This window comes from Amphiura filiformis, chromosome 1, assembly GCF_039555335.1.
Source record: "Amphiura filiformis chromosome 1, Afil_fr2py, whole genome shotgun sequence".
Classification (NCBI taxonomy): domain Eukaryota; kingdom Metazoa; phylum Echinodermata; class Ophiuroidea; order Amphilepidida; family Amphiuridae; genus Amphiura; species Amphiura filiformis.
In genome coordinates, this window is record NC_092628.1 from 16,256,583 (window position 1) to 16,282,358 (window position 25,776).

The 25,776-nt window shown below is 40.9% G+C and overlaps 1 protein-coding gene across 4 annotated transcripts in view; it reads left to right on the forward strand.

Annotated features, from left to right (window-relative positions):
* LOC140159516 (protein PALS1-like) overlaps positions 1–25,776 on the forward strand; it is a 179,119-nt gene that overhangs the window by 110,980 nt on the left and 42,363 nt on the right. For all 4 annotated transcript variants that reach the window (XM_072183038.1, XM_072183099.1, XM_072183160.1 and 1 more), the window contains one exon: positions 4,474–4,603. In XM_072183038.1, the coding sequence (XP_072039139.1) occupies positions 4,474–4,603 (130 nt within the window). The remainder of the gene's footprint in view (positions 1–4,473; positions 4,604–25,776) is intronic.

Here is a 25,776-nt window from a genome sequence, read left to right on the forward strand (position 1 = left end):
ATGTAGGTTGAAATATCATGCCCCTATGCCCAAAATCAGTTCCCAAAGTTGAGTGATGTGCACCACACACTCTTTATACCAAAATTAAAGTTGAGTGCCCCACCCCACCCCATCCCCGTGAAGGCAGTACACACAGACAATGAATATAAGCATATTACATCCTACATGTAGAACAAACAGTCCACTGTATAATTGCATTTGCATGTCAGTCTGTCTGTACATCAGTATGTGCACAGGTCGGTATTATAATGAAAAGATGAAATTGTTTTCAGAGGGAAATAATAAACTGTGCTATCCATAGGGAAGTTAGCATTTGGCAGAGTGAATTGGCATGAGTTAATGAAGCCAACCCGCATATTGGATAGTAGCAGTGAAGCATGAAATATTATGGCAATGGAATGCTAACAGGTATAATATTGGTAATATTTAAAGGTACATGGTAACCTTGAATTTTTCATTCCATTGTAGGAAATATTTATTTAAAGTAGTTTATGATGTCATAGAAGTAAATGACAATAAATAGCAATTTAGTAAATAATAACTTTCATTAAAAATGGAATATACACAAAGGACAAAATGACATTGCCAACATCTAGAAATACTCGAGAATCATCAGTCAATACCAACATTACACCACTGATGACGGAGAAATATTTGGTTCAAAAAGTGAGTGTTGTTGACCAGTTTTAAATCTACCTTTGATGGAATATATACATTTATTAATTAACTTAAACAAATAATGATGATAATGAGGAGGAAAATGATAATTATCATAAAAATGAAATAATTAATATTATAGGCCTAAACATATGAAAATAAATGTGTACAACATTGTGTCCACTGGATCACACCACTTATAATTGTGTGTGTTCTATGATGCTTAAAAGTAAACAATAAAATACCCAAAAAATGACTTCATATTTTGGCTCTTTTTCAACGCCAATTCTCTAAACAGGACTGATTTTGTTCAATCATTTCAACCAAAAGAATAGGCCCATTATGTCAGCATACCATAATAACTAGTAATTTGCAAATTAATCCAAAGCATAATGAAGAAAAGTTTTGATATTTGCAGGCAGTGGGGTCGCATTCTTGCAAACGGGTCAAGTTGAGTATAATAATAGATGTGATGTGATTAAAATGTTTTGTTGTGTTTCCTCGCATAATGGTATTGTATGCCAGTATTGTAGATATTGCGTTGTTTGTTTGGCTCGAGGGCCGGTGCTGTTGTGGTAATGTGGGTCTGCCATTTGCCATCATATTTTGAGGGTTTAGTGTAAGAAAATCCAAGCTGCAATAGCTGCCTAGTATCATATTATTAGATTGTATTCAATATAGAATGCAGAAATTGTCAATTGTCTATATGGCAGCTATTGCAGGTATGGCTTTTTAGTTTGAATCCCTTGATATAGGAAATAGAAAAGCATTTTGAGTAAAAAACAGACTGGCCCATATTCACAGTAGTGAACCAGCTCTAGTCTTGGACTAAATTGGGTGTTACATGTACATGTAAAGACTGCACAAAAAGTAATGCAGCTGTTATATATAGCTTCCGAACTAATAGGCCTAATTGCTTTCACAATATTTCAAAATAGAAAGAAGCGCGCGCATTTTTATACCCCATTCGTCCAATTTTATTCAATATTAAAATCCCAGCAGTGTTTTGAAAGAAAAATACCCAAATTTTAAAGTTGCAGCTATTTGTATTGATTTGAAGTCAGCACGGAAGATATGGTGGGTTTCACGTGCCACGATGCTAGCGTAATACTAATAACCATATTGATTGCTACATGTATAAATTGAAACTTATAAATTCGGGTATTTTCTTTAAAAACACTACTTTTGTTATTAATATTGAACAACATTAATAGACAAATTGGGTATCAAAATGTGTGTAAATAAAGCATCCTTCTTTCTATGTTGAAATATTGTGAAAACAATGATTAGTTCTGAAGCTATAGGCGTATTTAGAACCACTGTGTTACTTTTTGTGCAGTCGTTATATTAGACACTAGTAATGGCTCAATTCCCTTTGAACACTATGCCATTAAATTTGCAAGTATTTGATTCCTTCCGATTGAGATGAATTATTGTAAATATTACCAATAATAGAAATGTTGAAATTAATATTTGACCAGCCATTTTTCCGATTGTATGATAAGTAAATAAGGTCAAGTGTTGTGGAATGTAAACAAATAAATTCTTTGAGCTAATCTGGTGAATCGATACACATACAGAATTGGTGTTCATTGCTTACAAACAAAATGTCCAACATTATGGAAATGAGAAATTGATTCTGAACTTTGTACTTGTTTTGCTGCAAGCCACTTTTCCCATTTAAATCTGGCACTGTGGGAACAGGGGAATCTAATTTTACTCTGTATGTTTCGAAAAGACCAATTTCTCATTTTCCATGCAAAAATTTTGCAACAAAATTTTCTGGAACCTAAAGAGTCGGTTGCCAGTTAAAAAAAGAAACATCTTTTTATGTAGCACGTACATGTAGCTAATGTTACGTTCCAATCATTTTGTAAATAAACTTTAATTTAGGTTTACAATGTATATTATGATCTTCATAATGGTTTGGTAGACCTTCAGTTTGTTTTGATTTTGCATTGACCATGGCATCATAACATACACATACTGCCATTTGACCTGATGAGGTCACACTTATACCACATAGCTGACATTCCTAGAGATCATCTGATTAGATGTATAACATGTGTATGACAACCTGGTGAGAGAGAGAGAGAGGAAAAGAAAGACTGCAGGCCTTTAAATTTTGCAGCATCATTATTTCACAATATGAAACAAAAAAACTCAATTTTCAAGGGTAAGAAATTTCATGAATGGTCCTCGACTATAGAGCACACAGAATCAAACCTTTCAGAACTTACAATACTGCAAACTATTGCCAAGCTGCCTGTATGGTTAGTGTTTTACCCTATTTTTGGACAATTTGTCAGGAAATGTTGTGATTTCCACAAAAGGAAATCTTGTCTTAAGAAAAGCACCTCTTTTATTTGAATAATAAAGCTTCTGGACTCCCCCTTCCCTTTTTTTCCTGGGGGATAGGGAGTTTCCTGTTTTTGGATTCCCCCACAGGCATGATGGGATACATTCAAACACAATAGATTGTCAAATGCTATATAACCTGTAAAATCAGAATGGTCTCCTGAATATCTTTCCTCCCAAAATTGTACACATTCTGCCCAGCTTGGGGGTCTTACATGTACCTTTGATCGTGAAAGCTTTTGGGAGAAAAATGAAACTGTTGAGAATGAAAATATTGTGAGAATGCCATCTGATAGCAAGCAACACATGGGTGTAATTAATTAACTGGTGAAGTGGAGAGATGTTGATATGTTATGACATGTGTGTATCATCAGCAGTGTCATGGTTTCAATGGATGTTGTTTTAACACAAGTAGGCTTGTCATTACACATGTTCTATGTTAATGATTGATATGATCTGATGATTTAATACATGGATGTTGAACTTTAATATTTGCTACAGTGTTTATTGGTAGACAGTTGCCTGAACTAGCCCCGTTCACAAACCGTGACGCCTCTCGAATAGCGAGGGAAGCGAGCACCAGGTTGAATACCTTGGATCATCATAGATATCAGAGTACCGCTTCACAGAGCCTGTGCTAGCCTGAACCATTATTATCACCATGATCACCAAAGAATCATGAAAGGTGTATTGCAAAATGTGTTGGTTCTTGTATTAATCTAAAATAATGAAATTGAGAAAAATGATTAATGTATTTTAGCAAAAGATTGCTTTAAGCCCTGTGAATGAAACTAGGGGAGAGGGGGTTTCCAGTTTTGTAACAGTTGGGGAAGTAGGGAACAGCTTTCGAATTAAACTAATTACGTTTATAGGCAGCATCGTTAGGGCCTTTTCAGCCCTGTTGGGTGGGTTCATAACCCCCAGGATTGAAGGTTTCTCAGCACACCCCTGATCTGTACCAACATTGAGCCTCTTATCCACTGCGTAAGGAATCGCACATTACAGGATCTGTGGGAATCACCACTAAGATTCCTGGGGCACACCCTTCATCGATATCTACCGGAGGAGGAGCCTTCTAGAAGATTTGCTCTTTACATTTACATTACATTTATGTACCAACTCATGGCAAAAGATACCAGGACATCTGCACACTGTGTAACCTACATTCAATGCGTAATAGGGTATGGTGAATGCGTTCAAGCAGAACAGATACATGTAGTTGCACTTGCCAAAGATTGCTGTGCACGGAGAAATCTTGTGGTCGCCTGCTCCACAGCCGAAGGATGATGATGAACATCATTTTGGTTGTTCCTTAACTTACGCAATATGTATTTAACTGAAAGATATTAAACCTATGCAATATACTGTTACTTTATTAGGACTGCATTGTCCTGATGATTATTACGGTCTTGTCTGATGTTAATTTTGTTTTTCATAATCTTCTTTCTATCTTTTCAGAATGCAAGTCAAAACAATAGTCAAGGAGCAACAGTTTTTGAACCAGCCAGTACTAGACCATTATTTGATGGCAAGGCAAGCACATCAAGTGATGATGAATACCAAGGCAACAACAAAAAGACCGCAGTTGGTAAGTACGCAGGTTGTCCCACAAGAAGTACCCAATACACTGTGCACCCTCTACTTAACTCCCATGACCTGACTATGCATAAACAAATCTGTTTGGGACAACAAGCAGCCTCCTGTACCACAGAAAATTAGAGGGGATGACAAACACCTAGGTGTTGGTAAACCCAACTCTAAGGACCCAAATGGGGGGGGGGGGTGAGCAAACTAAACACACTGTTGAATGTTGATTTGACCACGATTCTCTCGGTGGGGTTGTTCTATCTATTTCACTTACCCATTTCTCACGTCTGTCAAAGGGGACACCAAAAATCCCTATTTGTATGTGCAGGGCCAATCAATTTTCCCCACATAAAAATACCAATTTTCCATTGCAATTATTGGAAGTTGAATTCTTTGATAAGGAAGCAAACTTTTGGAATTTGTTCACCAAGAGGTATTTAGCATGTTTTGTGATTTCTCCCACGGAGTGCAACAGTAGTAGGCACAAGGTTGAACAGCCAAATCCCAACAAAAACAACCAATGTAATGAATCGATCTATCACGAGAAATGTCATGCTGACCAACAATCTGCAATAGCTGCTCTGTAGGTATTTGACAATTTCTTCATTCTATATTGCACACATCTAAATTGAAATTTGCCATTTTTCATTGCTACCTTAGGAATAAAGTCACATTAATGCCAAATGAGGAACCAAAATGCACATAATAAATTGATCCATTTCGAATTCCTTATCATTTGACAAGATGTTTTGACTTTTCTTGAAATTTTGCACAATGGAAATGAAATAATGGTTAAGTGGTGCAGTGAAGCAGAAGGATCCAATCAATTAGCGGATATGATATGTCATGATGATAGGGTGATAATTTGATGTTGACATTTGAACTTGGCCTGGTTTCATACCAACTGCTAAACATACATGTGAATTTCAGAATAGGTTTAATTTTAATGAAGTGAATTTAGTGTAAAATGTTAACATTCAGTGTTTGAAATTGGAACAAAAAATACAACTTAAGTTTACAGACTCAGTACACCGGTCGATCTTACCGTTTCCGATGTTGATTAAGATACTTCTTGCATCGATCCCGAGATGCGGAAAAACCAATAGTCATTTTGTCCCACATAAATGAATAAATAACAAAACCCCGATCCCCGGTGGACTCACCCAAAAGGTGACGTCACACCATATGATCGTCCCTTATCCTCCTTGGTCTCCGACTGACACAGACGTGCCTATCGATTGTTCATAGCACTGTGTATCAATTTCTCGACCAAGGCGAGATATACGGTTGTAGTTTCACACCTTAGGTAAAACCAAACCGGTATTGTTCGGCTGAGGATAGTTTTGACGGCATTTTCTGGCGAAAAAGTGACAGAAAAACGATCCAAAACTTAGCTACATATCGTGCCTCCGTTTATATACGGGACACACGAGCAATTCAAAATGGCCGCTCGTTGACGCCATTCATTTTGTTTCCCACGTAAAACAACCATTGCAGCCTGTAAGTTACAATAGATGTTTGTACATACACATTGTATTCATGTACGGTAGGTTATTGTTGCTATGTTAGGGTGATTACTCTATCGTTATGTCTTCATTACCGTCCAATAAAGACGAGTTAATCAGATATTCATACGGTGGGGATTGGTAGGGACCCGTCTGACATTTTAGTAATAAAGTTAGCCAGTCCTTACTTTACCACTAACGTTAGCGACCAGCCTCCGTGCTCAGGTTTGCTTACTGGGCTTGAGTCGCGTGTTGGGGGGTAGTGCCCCCTCCCTTTTCTCCTCGCTTCGCCTCGGCCCTGTCGGGCTTGCCCTTCCTGGTGACGGAGCGGACCCACACTCGCTCTGTTTCACCCACAGGGAGTGCTCACGATCTTCTAGATGTCTTTCTTTTGCTTAGGACTCTCCGAGTTCCAGCTTGACGATTTGGATAGGCTCCGTCATCGCCATAAGACGAAGAAGAAATCTACCAAGGGCACTGGTAAGGTCGACACGGTGGATTCTGCTGTGACAGCCCCTATGGGTCATGGCAGGTCTGCTTAAGGGGCTCCGGTCCCCGGACAAGCAGGCGGTTCCTTCGGGACTGCTAAGCGCGTCCAAAGGCTCAGCAGCCAGCGAAAGCACTGACTATACGTCGGAGCTAAGTAGCAGGCATCAGAGCGGTAACCACCAGCGAAAACCCTAGCGGGTTTTGCAGCAGGAGGATACCAGTCGATCGGTAGATTCTGCTGTGACAGCCCCTATGGGTCATGGCAGGTCTGCTTAAGGGGCTCCGGTCCCCGGACAAGCAGGCGGTTCCTTCGGGGACTGCTAAGCGGCGTCCAAAGGCTCAGCAGCCAGCGAAAGCACTGACTATACGTCGGAGCAAAGTAGCAGGCAGCAGAGCGGTAACCACCAGCGAAAACCCTAGCGGGTTTGTAGCAGGAGGATACCAGTCCTCTAGCGAAAATCCTCACGGGTTTTTAGCAGGAGGACACCCGTCTGTTGCAGGCATATCTACAGGCTCAAACAGCCACAGTAGTAGCCAGCGACGGGCAGCATGCAAGGGTACCCGGGCTTGCCTGGGTTGAACCCTAGCATGCATGGGTTCAACAGAGACGATACCGCTGCTAACGCTGTGGGTGTAGTCTTAGCAGAACCAACTGGGGTTGTCACACGGCAGCGTTCCATGGCGGGACCGCCGAGTGATACCCTGGGCCCTAGAATAGCTGCTGGCTGTCCACAGGGACTGGCTGGCGATTATTCAGGGGTTGGGCTCGCAGTCTCTCACGGGACAGCGACCCAGGTGCATTCGGTGGCAGCTACAAAGACGAGCTACGGCTTGACTTCAGTGGTAGCCGCTATGCACCCGCCCATAGCTGCCGTGAGTGGTCCGCCACACACAGCGACCTTGGGCGAAGCTCTAGAGGGTACAGTAAGTAGCTTGAACAGCCTAGCTGATCAACAACCCACTTATGTCCTCGAGAGCCAGCGGAGCGTGGGTGATCCATTACCGTCAATGGGTCAATTACCCTCTCTTGATCGATCACTGTCAAATCAACAGGGCATAGCTCCATTGATTGACGCTGCCTATTCAGGTGGCGAGGTGATTGATCGGGGGTATGCACGCTCAGCTACCCGTGGTACTAGGCAAGCTCCCTCTAGCCAAGGGACAGCCGGTATAGCGGGTACCCATACACACGGCTTGATTCCCTTGCGGGGAACGCAGTGAGGCATGGGTACAGTGGTACACAGCCGGAGCCCTCACGGGCACCTCACGCTAGTACCACGCCGGTACACGCCAGCACACAGCTTGATCCCCCAAACAGGGAACGCAGTGTGGCGAGGGTACAGCGGTCCACAGTTGGGAACCCTCACGGGTACCCACGCTGATACCGCACCGGTACCGCAGCACTCGCTTAGTCGCCACAGTCTCTGTGGCAACAAGGGGAGGCGGTGCTGGTACTGCAGTACCATGGGGTTACCCTGGTGGCGGATCCTTTCAGGGTCAGCTGCCGGCGGGTATGCCCGTGGTACCCGCCGCAGGGTGTTTCTTCCACGGCCTAGCACCGTGGCAAGTGTCGCCAGCGATGGCCACGCAGTACCAACATCAGCTGTTGACCAGGCCAGCCGGCATGGGGCTAACCCAGATCTTGATCAGGGTAGGCCCGTGCTGCTAGCGCTTAGGACGACGGCTGCGAGAGCATGCGGACCCAGTGGTGCCATGGCGGATACCTCAGGGTCTTGCGGGAGTACTCCCTCTTCTGCTGGCAGGTAGTCGGCGAGCCACACAGTGGTTATGCCTTCTTACCCGCTTTCAGATGCCCGTCCTCAGTTACCGTCATCATCGGAGCATGATACGGATACTGTGGGCGAGGGAAAGGAGTCGGAAGCTGAGTCCGGTAGTGACATCACTACAGTCTCTTCCCCGCTGCCCATGCGAGGGGAGCAACAGCTGATCTTCCTCCGGACACCCCCTAAGGGGGAGTCCATGGAGGAGGACCAGGGATCCTTTCAGTAGGATGCTCAGCTGCTGCTTCCTCACAGGGGACGCCTGCACTCTCATTCCCGGCAAACCTCACGAGTAGATATCGTCGCGCTGTCGAGCTCAGTAGAGCTATGACGCCGCGTGCTTGCACGCTTCCTCTGCGTGTAACGCGGGAGGACCACGGGACCTACCTGAGGGGATCCGAGAGGGACCCAGATGTCGTCAAGCGTATCACGCTCAGATAACATCTGAGCTCTTCCGCGAGGTGAGCCTATTAGCGGTGCTAACAGCTAGCCTCAACGAGAGCTCCATGGGCCTAGCCCATAGGGTGTCCACTCAGCGCCGGGGAGGGGCCTGCCACTCCAATCGCTCAACGCGATGGAAAGGCAGGGTCCTTTTTCTTTGGATGCTTCTGCGCCACGGTGGAGGACCGTGCAAAGAAGCTACCAACGGAGCACTCTGAAGAGGTCGGAAACTGCCCTTACCATGGGTAGGAGCTCCGACTTCAGCAGGCCGTGCACCACCAACAGTACCCGAGCCCACTACCTCTGCAGCACCCATTTCTGGGAGGCGCAAGGGTAGCACAGGAACAGCTGGCAAGCCCGAAGAAGAGCAAGCGCTCTTCCAAGGGAAGCTAGGCAGAGCATTCCTGGGGGCTCAGCGGTTTTTCCACAGGGGATCTCCCAGTGGATCGACCGCTTATGGCTTTCACCCAGAGGTGGGAAACCATCTCTTTGGCGCCTGGGTATGGTCAGTGGTGAGTGGGGGTTACAGACTGGCAACCCAGTCTCCCCACATTCATCTGCACATTTCAGAGGTCCACAGTAGTGCCGTCAGACGGCCCCCAGCGTCGGGCACTACTGACAGGGATCACACAGCTTCTCACGAAGCGGGCGATTGTCCCGGTCTACCCCCCGTTCTCCGGGTGATCTTGGAGCCATTGGCTCCAAGGAAGACCGGCGACGGGAGCTCCATCCGGAACCGCAGGCTGTTGAACACGTTCTTCAGGCCCAAGAGGTTCAGAATGGGGACTCTCGCCTCGGTGCTAGCCTGCTCCATCAGGGGCATGGGAACAGCATCGCTAGATCTCTCGGACGCCTATCTGCATATGCCAATCGCCTCTCAAGATCGGAGGTATCTGCGCTTCTAGGTACAGGATCAAAATTACCAGTTTTGATACCGCCATCCGCCTGTCCATCTCTCCCAGGGTGTTAACACTCTTGGTCAGAGCGGTGGCAGCGCACCTGAAGCACAGGGGTGTCAACATCAGTTGCTACCTGGACGTTTGGCTCATATACGGACGCACTCCACTGAAGACTACGGGTCTCATGGGGTTGATAGTCCGTGGGTGCGGGACCCTGGATTTTTGATCAGCTCAAAAAGTCCAGCGTGGTCCCGACGCAGTCACCACTATTTGTAGGGGCCCAGATCACCCTCACGGAGGGGTTCGCAGTGCTCTCACCCGAGCGGGTGACGAACATGGTGCGGTGTGCCTGACTCTTGGCCGAGTCTCGGGCAAAACCCGCTGTGGCATGGATGAAGGTGGTAGGCCTAATGGCCAGTATGGTAGACCTCGTACTGTACTGCCGTTTCTACGTTAGGCTTACCCAACTACACCTTCTAGCCTGCTTGCAGGCCCAGTCGTCACCAATATCCCTCGCGGTTCCGTTGTCGGAGATCGCGCGAGAGAACTCTGGTGGTGGACCCATCAGCCCAATTTGACCCAGGGTGTCAGGTTTCCTGCACCCCGGTATGTCACGTAGTGGCGACCATAGCGCCAAAACGGGGCTGGGGGTCCACATCCACGGAGACTCCGTCTCGGGCCTATGGGGGCCATAGAGACAGAGTTTCACATCAACCTCCCTCGCTTACGAGGAGGTGATCGTGGAATCACATACCGTTGTCCTGACGGAGAACACAACCGTGGTAGCCTACCCCAATAGACAAGGGGACTCCGGGCCACCACGATTGAGCCTGCATGCACGACACCTGATAGGGTGGTGCAAGTTCAGGCAGATTACGATGAGAGCGATACACATCGCGGGCGTCACCAGCATCCTCGCGCACAATCTGTCACGAGGAAGGGTGTCGGGACCAGCAGAATGGTCCCTTGCTCCGCAGGTCGCTCAGACGATCTTCAAGGGATGTACCACCCTCGAAAGATCTGGTCGCATCTCATCGCAATCATCCACTGCCGGTGTACTGCTCAAGGGTCACGGACCCCAAGCATTCACCGTGGACGCTCTGTCCATAGACTGGGGAGGATGACAGCTTATGCAGTCCCTCCGATCTCACTACTCATGAGGGTGGTGGCCAAGATCGGGTGGGAAGACTGCATTGTCATTCTGCTAGCGGCAAGGCCGCTGGCACTCCCAGTACCAGATCTACTCCGGATGCCCGGAGCGGAGGTACCCAGTCTATCACTAGAGCACCTGCAGTTAGCTGCATGGCCCTTACCAGGGAACACGCAGCGGAGGGATACTTTTCATCAGAAGCTGTTTTTCTCATCGCCGGGCTAGACGGAAGTCTACCCTCAGTACGTATAGCCAGAGTCTGGCTCCATACTACGCTTGGTGCAATGAGACAAATAGCTCTCCCGCTAGAGCCTCTGTGCTGCTAGTTCCGGAGTTTCTGACAGAAAAGTTCCAAGCAAGACTTCAGCGGGCCACTGGGGCCAGCTATAAGTCAGCTGTCCTCTCCATTCACCGAGGTTTCGAGACGGGTCGACTATCATAGCCGATGGTTACCTTATTAGTCTACGCCTCGACGGTATGTTCAACGAGTGTCTACCAAAAAGGAAAGTGATCCTCCTAAGGGATCCCAACACAGTCTTAGATTACTTTAAGGGTCACCCTTTTGACCTTCCGTCCAAAAGCGACGCTTAAATACGTAACTCTCAAGATGGCTTTCCGGTTTGGCGTTGGCTTCCGGACGGCGGTGCTGAGTTGCACACGGTCTCGAGGTTAGCTTCCGTGTTCACAAACACGGGAGCGACACTGTTTCGGCGCTTTGTTCTCGTGGTTACGAACGGGCGCAGTGCGTACCGACATTCGTCACCTCTCCAATCCCCAGGGTTGGGCAAGGTTCGGCTGAAGCCAAAGATAGGCTGGGGTGTCCGATAAGGCGCTGCAGCACTATTTCTTCCGAACACAAGCCTTGCGAGGGACTCACGACCGCATTCATCACCCTTACAGAGCCTTTCGGTCCAGCCGCTGTCGCAATGGCTGGTCCAGGTGTTGGTGGGGTCCGGGGTATCGCGAAGGTTTCGCGTCCCACGACCCACTCGACACGAGCTATCTCATCATCTTGGGTATACCGTTCTGTTGTCCCTTGAGGAGATCTAGCAGGCGGTGTCCCGGAAGCCACCTTAAGCCCTTCTCTTCGATACTTCCGCTTACGTTAGTAATCAGAGACGGGCGGAGGTTTACCGGGACATTGTTCGGGCGATCATAATACGGTGGTGTACGGGTACCAGGTTTTCAGACTATACAGAATACTCAGCATGGTAATAACCAGTGTCGCTATTCTTAACCACCAAACTTATTAAGTAAGGAGGTTTATGTCTGTGATCGCGTGGTCTTTTTGTTTCCCGACCGTTGGGGAAAATATTTTTTCTGACCTCGCGAAAACCATCGTTACCGCTCCGATCCCTGATCAGATGCTGACCAATCTTGTACCTCCATCCGTCGGTTACTTGCTAGATCGATCTTTCAGGTGTTGATGCAAGAAGTATCTTAATCCACATCGGAAACGCTAAGATCTACCGGTGTACTGAGTCTAGTCCCAAACAAAAATGTTTGGTAGACTCATAACCGTCGCGATCTTACCTTTCCGATGTTGATTATCCCGACCCCGCCACCCCTACAAGTTTGGTCCGAGTAGGGGATCCCAAGTCGGATAAGGGATTTATCATATGGTGTGACGTCACCTTTTGGGTGAGTCCACCGGGGATCGGGGTTTTTGTTATTTATTCATTTATGTGGGACAAAATGACTATTGGTTTTTTCCGCATCTCGGGATCGATGCAAGAAGTATCTTAATCAACATCGGAAAGGTAAGATCGCACCGGTTATGAGTCTACCAAACATTTTTGTTTGGGACTATTCTCTAATATTATAATCCATGAAGACACAAAGAATTAGATATTCTCATTAGTGATCAATCACCAAACGTAAAAAGACGAAACTCACTGTCATCATGTTTTTGAATTTTTTGCATCAAAATAAATTGACCAATCACAATGTTAAAGACATACTGTCATTGTCATCATGCTTATTTTATGCTAAATTCTTTATCATCAATGGATCACAATGTGAAGTTGAAACAATCATTGTCATCATTTTTTTATCGTAAAAGAAATCCTAACAGGGAAAATATTAATTTCATGAGTAAGTAAAAGATATTTGTTTCAAAAGTTTAATATAAGTTTTAATATTGGTTTCTAAAGTTTTCTGTATTGCAGCGGCGATTTAAAGCAGAAAATCAATACTGTTGACGAACAACAAATAACAAATAGCCCCTTTGCTAATAATAGGGTAGTCAGTAATGAGATAGCAAGTGATTATTATCGTCACATTAGGGTGCCAATATAATTATCCACTAAAATATAATACAATATTTCCTCTATATCCTCAAAGTGTAAATGAAGAAGACACTGAATGGTGGTCAAGTGTACTGTGGCTTGTAACTGAAGCAGGCATGGGGGTGCAGTACTTTTTCAAATGAAAAGTGTGTTTGCGCATTTTTTCTTTTGGAAAAAGTAGACCTAATTAAGCCCATAAAATTGCCAATTTTTGGACTTTATAGAATGCCTTACAATCAAAAAGTTTTTTGTTCCACTTATGAACTTTTTTGTTGGAAATATTAGCAAGAAGTGGACCGGGGGATGAACTGAAGTGTTACCATCCAGGAAAAACAATGTTCATAAACTTAATATTAGACATAATGTGACACCCAGCACTCATTGCACCTCAGTATCTCCCTTCACCCAACCTCAAACACTTGACCTACTCAAGGCAATAAAGTTTATCGCATCTTGATCATTGGGGTATAGATTGCAGGATCTTGGGTTTGGGTTCCTGGTTGGAAAATGTCTACCTCCCCCCTCCCCATTTCAAGTCACAAAATACAGGTTATTTGATAAAAAATAGGATACAAAATAAGCACCCACCACAAAATGACTTACTGAAGCACTCTGGGTGGTGTGCTCATACTGGAATACATTCTTGCGGTATTTTGGTCTTCCATCAAGTTTGTAAAAGAAAATCCAAACCTATTTTGGTCCCACATGTGGCCATCCAATTTGGTAGATTTCCCATAGAGTTACACATGGGACTATATAAAGTCTTTGCTCTCCCTATTTAAATTCTATGGTCTTACCTCAGGTCTTACCTCATTTACCTCACTTTTGTAGTATCAACCACATTCAAAAACCTCAAGGGAAGTGTTCTGTGGTTTAGAGTTCATTATGATATGGGATTGTTGTTGCCCTTTGAGAAAATTCAAAGGTTATATGCTCCTTGTTTGTTTGTTTGAGGTTCCACAGGGTGTAAGGAGAGCAAACCATTTTTAAAAAAATCTTCAAAAATTTGGAAAAGGCTGTAGGTTTAATACAATGTACATGTTGTTGAAAATTATTACAAATTTCTCATATATAAAGGTATTCTTTACTATTCTTTAAAGCCGGTCATGCCTCAGTATCCTAGGAACAAAAACATATCTTTACAAACATTAGGGAAGTGTCACAGTCCCAGCTAACACAAGTTTAAAATATCGCTCTTTTATGAAGGAAATTTCTTTGCTTCTATGATTTATGTTTTCTACCAAGATCATTTCCATTCATAGTTATTTGTAATTGTACAATGTAATTGTAACACGATAAAAGAACGTCTAGACAGACTGAAATTCCAATAGGTTCAAAAAAGTACTGAAAATCAAATGAAAAAGTTACAAAAATGTCAGCCCATGGAATAGGTACATCAACTTTTGAACTTTGTATAAATTATAATGTTTGTAGACCTGTGCAAGTTTTAGGCTTCCACAAAGGAGTTGAGAGTAAATGAGCTGTGTTGACATTTAGGGGATACACTGTAGCAAATAATACTATAGTACATCTATGATCTAGTATGAGGTGGGATGCGACCTATACCACAATGCATGGATCTTACACAAATTGAGCGAAGGTCATGTTGTCAACTTATGGTAGAACATACTTTAGTTGCTAGAGATCATTTAGAGAAAGATGTGATATGACTTTGGACAGGTGTATCAGATAGCAAAGGTTATTGGGTTGGGTCATATTCCAACTTATCCTGGACAAACTATAGTACTGTAAATGATCTTGATCATGAGTAAGAAGGAATCTTGAAATGTACTTTGTTCAAAACCTCTCCAAATTAAGTTGAAAGGTAAGTTAGGTCAAGTGTCTATGATTAGGTAAGGTAACTTATGAACTTAATTCAGGTGGGGTTATAACATCATAGGTTAACCTATAGGCTAAGACTGGCCCATGAAAATGTTTCTTTTCTAAGAGTGGTAGATTATATATAAGGTAAAAGTCTGTGTTAAGGGTAGACGAGGTATTGTTGGTCGAAGCAACCTAAAAATCGATTTTCATTACCTAGATCAATATATTATTGAAAAATAACACCTTGATGTTTTGCAAAAGTTCATTCTACAAGTCGTATATTTTGCAAACTTGCTTAATTTATTGTTGTTAATGAGTTATGTACGTTTTACAAAAGTGTTGTTGTTTCAGCCCTCTTTACAACGTAACTCAAGAACCGCAGCACATAAAAATATATCTGTGATATTTTAATTCTTCTACACCTCGCTATGAATTGAGCAATGCAGTTTTTGCCAAAGCTCACTACCATTCGTAAGATGCTGTGAACTACCAAATCACAACAGTTTAAAATAATTAATAACCTTAATAATAAAATGGGAAATACTAGAATTGAGGTTTGTTTTTTAAAATCACAAAAGAAAACACCTCAACTCGGAGAAGTTGATGCTGTCATCTCAAATAGCATTTGAACTAGACATTGCAAATCATATCATTGATAATCACTCACAACTTTACATCTTATGAAACTCTACATATCATTACACAACATATAAATTAATGGAGCTGTCCAAACTCCCTGAAGAAAAGGAAATATGGGGATACAGGAGAGTCTCCCTAATCTATTTTAGACAAATTCTCTCTCAACATCTATACATATTGAGTGCTACAACTGGATCAAAATTTGGCATCTTTTTAAAATGGTACAACTTATTTTTTTAAATTACAAAAAATAAAAAGAATACACTCAAGAAATGCATTTAATACATGAGTACTAAACAACCCAAGTATTTGATCAGTGGACCTAAAAATATCAGAATTTGATCCATGGGTAAAAAACAAAGGCTTATATCTACATGTATGTGTGAGGTATTAACCGTAATGTTGCCCGAAGTTTGTGTAGGGATATGGAGACAGAGACAAGATAAGTCTCATGGCATTTCCTCCCAAGGGCTGCAATGATAGCTACAAAGCAGCAAAGTGATGTTTTATTTTTGGAGTTTTACTATCTGATCATATATTGAGATTGTGCCATCTCATGATAGATTTTTTGTGTAATTTGCGTAGGTTTCTGGTTTAAGATACAGATCGATGTTTGCGGGGAATTTTTGTTGTTGTCGGAAGTTTGTCGGAGGTTGTATGGAGTGATGTGTTCTAAATATGTCAAATTCTTCAAGGAAGAACAACTTGGACCCTTGATGAAAAATGAAAAAAGTGCATCAAAATCAAGAAATGTGAAATCCAGGAAGCCCCTAAACCATTTTCAGCCTGACGTCAGTGCGTATTAAAAACCTCGCGTCGAGGTTTTGCCAAGTTTTAAAAATAACGGTTACTTAATGAAATAACGGTTAGTTCATGAAAAAGAAGAAGTGAAATTTAGCAAAACGCGACGAGGTTTATTTGCCCGTAAGAGAGCTCTATTGTTCCGCTATTGTATCCGCTATTGTATCCACTATTGTATTCTATTCATAAAAGCTACTGCAAGAATCGCGCAATCCCTGATATTGCTGGTGTCTACACAAGCCAGTTTAGTATTTATTAACATTCAAAATGATCCGATACTCTTACATTTATAGACTTATTCCCGCTTTTTATATAATATTCAGAAATTGCAATTATGAAAACTACAAACTTTGAAAGTGAAAATATATTACCATCGAAAATATATCATACTTAAATTCTATAGAATCTATAGAGGCATTGCATGTGACGTATCATCCCGTAAATATGGCAGACTACTCAAATGCATTCAACAAAAGCATGATTGCAATCTACCGTGACAGTTCGTCTCACACACATAACCCTACACTACGATCAAATAGGTTGATGACAACATTTGATTGAATGGACTGTACTCCGCCATAACTACGGTGAAGGACACCGGTTCAAATTCTTTGTTTGGAGCCAATCAATAATTTCATGCAGGGCCTCTATAGATACCCAACCCAGAAGTGCCCATTTATTTTCTAATTTTTTTGTAATCGCGCCAAAATATCGCAAATATCTTATACACGGTTTTATTGATTCATTTTGGGCATTTCAAAAGTTAGAAGTCGTCAAAATGGCAACATCCATTGATAGCAATAGTTGAGTAAACATTGTCTAAACACTAGATAAAAAGACAGCTTTGTACTACAGAGAAGATGTGAGGAAAAGGAGATAGATCCAGCTATCCTCAAACAAAATATGTGTGCTGCCGCTCATTCAAAAGTAATCACGCTATTCAGGTTTAACAATAAAATACCATAAAGGGGTTCAAACCCATGATGGGTGTGATACACAACTTCCTGCTTAATAGTTTTAAGGAAAGGTCAGTGTCTGTATTCATACTATGCATACCATGCATGCAGACCCTAACATCCAGTTATATTTCAAATAAAATATGACCGAAGTTCCATGGCAAATTATAATTTCTGACGCTTGTTGACTCTTTCAACCTCTACGATTTATGATAAAGACTATTTTCAATTATCAAAATATCTTTATTAGGTTTGCAGGAAATGACAGGAAAATACACATATAAACTATAGGGTTCATCTATTATTTTTTTAAATAATTCCTTTACCCCATGCAGCTGATTGGGGTGGTTACGGGTCGTTTAAAAACCACTAACCGCGAAATGAGGATATCGAACATAGGTCCCCGCAAGGCTACAAAAAACTGCTAACCGCAAAATATGGATATCCAACTAGTTTGCCCTTTAAATTCTACAAAGAACCACAAACCGCTAAATATGGATATCCAACAAGTTTGCCCAAGAGGGCTACAAAGAACTGCTAACATGAAATATGGATATCCAACTAGTTTGCCCTCGAAGCTTCAAAAACCACTCATCGCTAAATATGGATATCCAACTAGTTTGCCCAGAGGGCTACAAAGAACCACTTACCGCGCAATAGTTTTTACCTCAACAAAAGAATTAATATCTACCAAAACATGTTTCAAAACGTAAAAAGGGGCCAAGTTTAAAAAATCTTTCCTGTGTGGCTTTTTACCCTTTTTTAAACTTGGTCCCATTTATGAAAGTTTCTAAAGACCCATACGAAGTAATCTTTAGGCTACTTGTTTGTTTTCTTAGTTGTCAGTGTTCATTTTGTAGAGTAAATTAATTAATTTTCGTGCTTGATTGAAGTTTTTCCGTAAAGACGTTATAATGTATTTTGATTTAAGCAAAAGTAGCAAATACTCACTTTGTTAAATTCTTCATCGCCTTGTGCGATCCTGCGCCTTATGTACAGATGTAGGGCCTATAATATGTAACAGGTTGACAGACAGTCAATTTGCTAAGTATATATAATACTCTACTACTCTTTATGAATACGCAATATAATGTAACATAAACCTTCAAATGTTTTTGATAATACATAGCCTACCCTACTGCACCGCTTTCGAACAGTCTTAAACCTAATTGTTGCATGTAGAAATTAGGACTCATTCTTCATGTTATTACGGTACCACTTTACTGAATGGGACCAAGTTTAAAAAGGGTGAAAAGCCACACAGGAAAGATTTTTAAACTTGGCCCCTTTTTACGCTTTTGAAACGTGTTTTGGTAGATTTCATTAGGCGCTCAAAGGCGCTCAGACATATGCACACACACACCCCCACACACTTAAGGACACCCCATACATGTAGGCCTAGATCCCGGGGGGGCCACTCAAATATGAGAGTGTACGCATGCGTGACCAAATTTTTTTCGAACACCCCCTAAACAAGTTCTCCTCTGTGAGCAAAATGACCCCTAAGCAAGTTTTTAGCGCTTTCCCAAAAAATTTGACCCCTAAACAAGTTTTTGTCTAATTTTGACCCCCTAAACAAGTTTTTGTCTAATTTTGACACCCTAAACAAGTTTTTGTCTAAATTTGACCCACTTTACAAGATTTGATGGATTTTGTCATTTTTGACAAATGAAACAATTTTTTGTAGGCCTAGGGCTACTCTTAAACTTTGTCATTGAACACTTACACTAAAAGTCTACCCCTCCCGGATACACCCCCCCCTCCTCCGGTATACCATACCACTTTAAAATATAAATAATGACACGATGAATTCAGTGTGTAGGCCTTACCATGAGGACCTCAGATTCGTAGCTTGTTACATGAATCTGATTGGATTCTCGTAAAGTAGTTTTGTGAGAATATAAAATACCAATATACAGCGTAATTTATCCAGAGGTAACGTTAGCATTATTCACATCGTAATTGGTTCCGAATTCGGCACCTTAAGTTGATTATCGTGTCCCGATATCGTGTGCCCTTTTCATGCTTTCTACTGCAAATATTATTCCTAAACTAAAGTAATCCAGAATCCAAATCTACCAGCAGGAGTAGTAAATAATGTGAGGAATCTATAAAGGTCCTGAAAATCTTTTTGAAATACATATTTTCGTCCCGGATTTTTGTCTCCCCGTTTGTCCACTGAACTATATACCCATCATAATTTCTATGACGCCATTAATTAATATGCACGTTTTTTAATCTAAACGGTATTTTACATAGAAGTACGAGGCCATGGTTAAATCACATGTAACACGTCATGAAATATATATGCATAACATAGTGACACTCTAGGTTTGGAGTATTGTAAACATCATACGAACGGGGAATGCCGGCACTGGAATAAACTTTTTTCGGAATCGGAGTTTCAGCAGATTTGAAAAGCGGATTAAAATGGTACCCTAAATGCGTTACAAAACGATTTTAAAACTACCCTTTTCATGAAAATCACCGTTTTTTTCCCTTAACGCGTCACGCGTAACGCGTGCTCAACCAAGAAAAAGCACCCCTTTTCACGCGTTTTTTTGGTCACGCATGCTTACATCATTATATTTGAGTGGCCCCCCCGGGGCCTAGATGCACGTGAGAAACAGCTTTACTCAACACGTTGAAGTCTCGGCCACATCAGGGTGAAAAATATAATAAAATATATAATAACAGAGAACAGATTTTGAAATTTAGAAGGAAATTTTGATTCCCCAAATATAGAAATGTATTAAGAAATTTTGGAAAATTACGCTACATGTACTTTGTGAAACAATACGGCTTAAGCTTATCTTCCCCGGAAGATTTTTTTCCTAGGCTTGCAAGATGGTTAGACAAGGAGTATATTTATACAGTCCTGTCTATTGCATAATGCTGTGGAAATTACACAATATTGAATTATCATGATGTGGGAACAAAGAAAGTACACCTACCATCAGCATAATATTTTTGGAAAGGCCCAAAATTGAACATTGAGATTTACGCCTACAAAGTTATCATGTAATTTTTGAATGTTTTGCACAATCACACACTTTGTTCTAAGCGTTTGCTGGGTGCTTGTCTAAATAATCTGAAGATAACATCATTGAGCGGTTCCCTCTATATCGACTGACATGAAGATTAGTTTCTTTCTGTAAATACAAAGAAACACACCTGAATTCTTTTCCTACCATGAAATGGAGAAGAAAAAAGTCTGTTGTAAACCCTTTTCCCAGTCCTAGTGGACTGTAAAGGTATTTGTTTCATCTCTATAAAATTTTGGAATAAACTTTATACCAACAGCAAAACGATTTTCATGTAATGCTCTGAAAAATAAAACTTGTTTCTTAGAACTATGCTGTAGATTGTTTCTGTTCACCGTGGCCTTGATACAGCACCTGTAGATACCAGTCTGACCTCTGACCCCTGGCAGCACATTAATGTCAGTATGCCTTTCAACTTGAACATATGAAAAATAGCAATATTGAATTTACAGGGTATATTTCCCAGGAGTGTGATTTGTTAACATGCAACTTTGCATTGGGATTGAACTTGGTGCAATAATAGATGTTGAATCTACATGTAGCTGAAAGGTTATGTGGTGAATTTTTCATAATTGTTTGGTATGTGCCTCTACAAATACTAGGGAGATGTTATATTTTGTCAAATTTTCTGAGGCCTATGATTTACAAATGTATTTTCACCATCTTTTTGTGCTGCGTTGTTAAACCACATTTTCAGGGTTAAATTTCTGCGGAGCCATACCCTTTCCACCTTCTTAAAAATATTTGAGTGTAATGAGTCCAAAGTTTGAAGAAAATTTCAGATTTTCATATAGACTTAAAATTACTGCGAAAAACATGTTTTCTTCTGTGATGTATTTAGTTTGTGAAGACTCTAGGCGTGTTTCTATTGGGACCATTTACCGGTAAAAAGACGGTAAAGGGATTAATTCTGCTCAATAGAAACTGACCTTCCCCGCTATTTACCGGTAAACAGAGGCAAGTTTTTACTGGTAACGTTTTCCTTCTTGAGGAAGGAAAATAGTGGGGACGCTTACCGGTAAACGTCAATAGAAACTCACTCCGTTCCGATTGAATGCGCATACAGGGAAGAAAACGGAAGTTGGGTTGCGAAATTGACCTCTGCATCATCAATGAGCTAGCTTGTTTATGTATTATACCATGAATATACCATTCCGTTCGCCAAAATTCTTAGGCCTAAACACATACAAATATTTGACTCACTTGCTATAAATAAAGTAAATGGAAGAAATATTCATAATGCATTATCCTTGCATTATACATATTATGCTAAATATTTAACATGAGTTATGATTTATGACCCAAGTAAAAGCCATGAAATAAAACAAAAACAACAACATCAGCGGATGAATCCAGCTGTGCATGCGAAATTAATTCATATTATTATTAGAAATCAACTCAGATCCGCGGCGGTGTGTGTTTCAGAAAATTAGAAAGATTTCATGAATTTAATATTATATTGTTGATGTTAAATTACTATTCGCTAAAAAGAATATTAACTGAAATTAAGCTCTGAAAGATTAAATTCTAAGACCTATTTTTTTTGCGCGCAAAAATACTGAGTAGGTCTACTCACGTCGATATCACGGAGGGGGATTTCCCAATGGCGTAATTTGATGTACGAGAACGAATGAAAACGCTAATAAAAAAACATTATTCTTCAGTCTTCTTTTCTCGTGTTTGCTACCTCATTTTTAGCTAAACAATTAAGAAAATACTACAATATTAAAATCCACAATGCTTTGCGATTGACCCGGGGATTGACCCCAGTGCACGACCTTTTGCCGGCAAACTTTTAAGGTGTGTCAATTGACGCTGTTCATCGAGTGTTTACCGGTAAACAACGTGCAATGGAAACTGACCGTTATCCGCCTTTCGCCGCTATTTGACGGTGAACAGTTTTACCGGTAAAATGCAGGGGACTCAATAGAAACACGCTATCTGACATCGGATGATTTACCATTTCCAATGTTGATTGTATCTTTTGGAGGATCCCATATTGCAATTCAAATCAATTTTACTCTTTTTTTTATTTGCATTTAGACAATTTGAATTTCTGGATTCAAAGTCCCTAATGCCTAGTCATTTGTTGATAAGAGTTCCCACGAAATTAGTTAATTTCTTTTTGAAGCATTAAGTGAAATATTATTAAACAATTGGATGAAAATAATGGAATTGTTGTCTGGAACCAAGCTGACCTTGATAATGACATTGACAATTTTGTTATTTTCCCAGGAGTCATAAAACATAACACCTTAGATGCAAATTTGCACTACTTTGATAAATGGAATATTTTGTGTACAGGTTATTTTTGTTCAAGAATTTTTGACACTTTTTCACATGATGTCTTAGCACTAGCATTTGTACATCCTCAAAAATATGTTTTTAGCACTACCACATGATACAAAATGAACTATAAAATGGGTCAAAACAATACATACGCCTACATTGTACAATTCGTCCCATTGTTTTCTTGAACACGCCCCAAGCCAGGTTCCCAGTGTTATAAAAGGTGACACCACAGTCCTCATGAGATACAGTTACTAGGGAAACTAGCTGGTTCCCATTTCTATTTTTAATGTCTTTTTGTTCATTCTCATATATCAATTCAAATTAATAAATAGACAAGAGGTGTTTTCAAAACTTGCTTTAGTTTAAGGAGCAGTTCCCACCATTCTGTTTTCATTCATTCACTACTTCATTACTTACATAAAGTGAGGTACATGTACCTGTAGTGGGATAAGCAGCTAAAGTTTAGCCTATTTTGAGCGGAGTAGAAGGAGCAGATACTTGCCAAGAAGCACATTTTGCTAGCAGCAGGTGTATATTATTGTTGCCAGCGACCACAGTGAAATATCACACTCCGTTTCCATGCTTTCTTTTAATAGTCTGTTGGCCGTGTGTGTGCAGGTATGTTGTCTTTGTATGTATATTTTTAACAACCAAAATTATATAATGCAGAGTGTATGTGTATGCATAAGAAAGCGCAAATTGGGAGGGGTAAAAATCATTTTGGTAGACAGAAAGGTTACTAGCGGGGAGTGGGCTGGGGAAAGCAAGTTTTGGTTGGTGCATGTTCTAATGTAATTTGTAAATATGTGCAAACATTTCCAGTTCAGTTATAACTTTTCAAACAAAAAATACAGGTACATATACATTGTACCTCTAGGCCTACATGTATAGCCTACGAAGTAGGTGTAGTACAATACAATTAAAAGTTGCGAACATTGAAAACAAAATGCAAGGTGGGAGCAAGAATTGTGAAAAGTATAAAATAATAGAGAAACACAAAGCCTGTAATTGAAACATCTTTGCTTTACTTAGACTACCTTCCTTTTTTTCCAAATTATTATTGTAATTAAATCCTTAATCCTTAAATCCTGCAGAAAAACAGATTGAAAACAATATGACTTAATGATGGAGCTGTAGTATGAACCATATCCGAAATAATCAACCAGCAGTGTAGGTGTACATTCAGAAATGGCATATACTCATTGAAGTTTTTGAATTATGAGAAAAAGGATTATGTTCACTTATTTTGCGCATCATTTCAATTCCATAGGATTTTACACCTATTGGTCATTGTGGTTTTTACCAATTTGATTTCAAATTTTTTGCCTGAGTCCAAAAGCAAGGAACAAAAGAAGAAACTGACAGTTTATTGAATTGAACATGACGGTGATGATGAGGCACGTCTGTTTGACTTTATCAACAATGACGACCCACTGTGCGCTGGCCAAAATGCACAACAGAGGTGTATGCGTGTCAGTAGATATCAAATGTCAGGTATCCCTACGAACGGCCATTTCTGGCAAGCAGTCACGGTCTTCGTTTTCTCGCCCAGTTTGAAGATGTTTGATTTTATATAAATAGTTTTCTTGGAGAATTTGGTTTTGGTTTTGAAGAAACTTTGTTGTTAACATGGACGTTTAGTCTCAAATTGCAAGTAAGTGGATTCCAGAGAGTTGTCAATTCATTATCAGTGCTTGGTATCTAGTATTACATGTAGCTACTTTGCTTGTTACTTGCTTGTATGTTACACCATGGTTACACTAACTGAAGTTATATGGTTTGTTAGTGTACAGTTCTTGGAATAGTGAATTAAGCATGTTAAAGAATACCTTTTGCACCCTAACAATAACATTTATTCTAATGCCTAACCCTAGTCTAATCTACAAATGTAAACCATAACCATAACTAAAACTAAAACCCTAACCCTAAAACACAGGGTGCAGAGCAGGATCTTGGGCTGTGTAGAAATGACTGGAAGAAAGACACTTTCCTATTTCCCCATAGGACAAGTGGAATCAACTAATGCTCTGGCTACCACAGACTTTACAGAACAGGCTCTATTAGCAACCCTACATGTATGTTGGTGAACTTCAAGGTGCAATGCTGGTGCCTTATACATAGTACATGACTTGTAGTTAGGGACTTCGGGTAGTAGGTGGTTTTGTCTGTGGATCTTACTTAGGTAGGGCCTACAGGTACAGTAGATCCTAGATGCTTTGTGGTTCCCTCAGACACTCCCATATCATTGTGTGTGTATTCAAGAGATTTGGGAATAGCAATTCGATCTATAGCTGGTCAGACAGCGGCATACATGTAGGCTAGCATGTATCGAAACTGGTTTATGGGGAAACGGAATCACCTTACTTGGTGTCATTAGCATTGGCCCTGTTTATGTTTCGCTCAACATTATTAGATCAAATACTAGAACAAATGTCCAATGGCAATATTATCTAGCCCTCCCCTGCTTTGGGTTTGTTTAGACTAGCATCATCATATGATGGAAAAAATTGAAATCTCATCAGCGATGATAATATGGATGTTGTTATTAGACATGTAATATGAGCACACATAATTGAAATGTAAACTACAGACAAAGTTGTGTTTGGTATCCAAAATGTGGAGCAAATTTTATTCTACAATGGAAACTTGGAAACAGACAAGGCTGATGAAAGTCGATTTTGAGTTTCACATCAACAGTCCTCACTTCATTTTCTGACCCTCACTTGAATTCATTACTTTCCAAAAATAACAATAAAAACTGGTTATATTTGCAAACAAAATGATGAATATCTGTGCATTTTAGTGGAAAAATCTTAAATCAAAATATCCATTTTGCTCTTTTAAGTATACTTTTAAATCTCACTTGGGCTAAACATCCATCTTTGAGTGAGTGAGTAGTAAATAACAACATGTTTTACACTAATTGGTCATAATGAAAGCCAGTAAAATAATGAATAACTGGAAAAGGTTACCTGACTTGTTTTCAGAAATTATGTGACGAGAAACTCAAGATCGATTGTCAGTAGCCTAAAGATGCCTAACACACAAAATCAAACAGGGTTGCC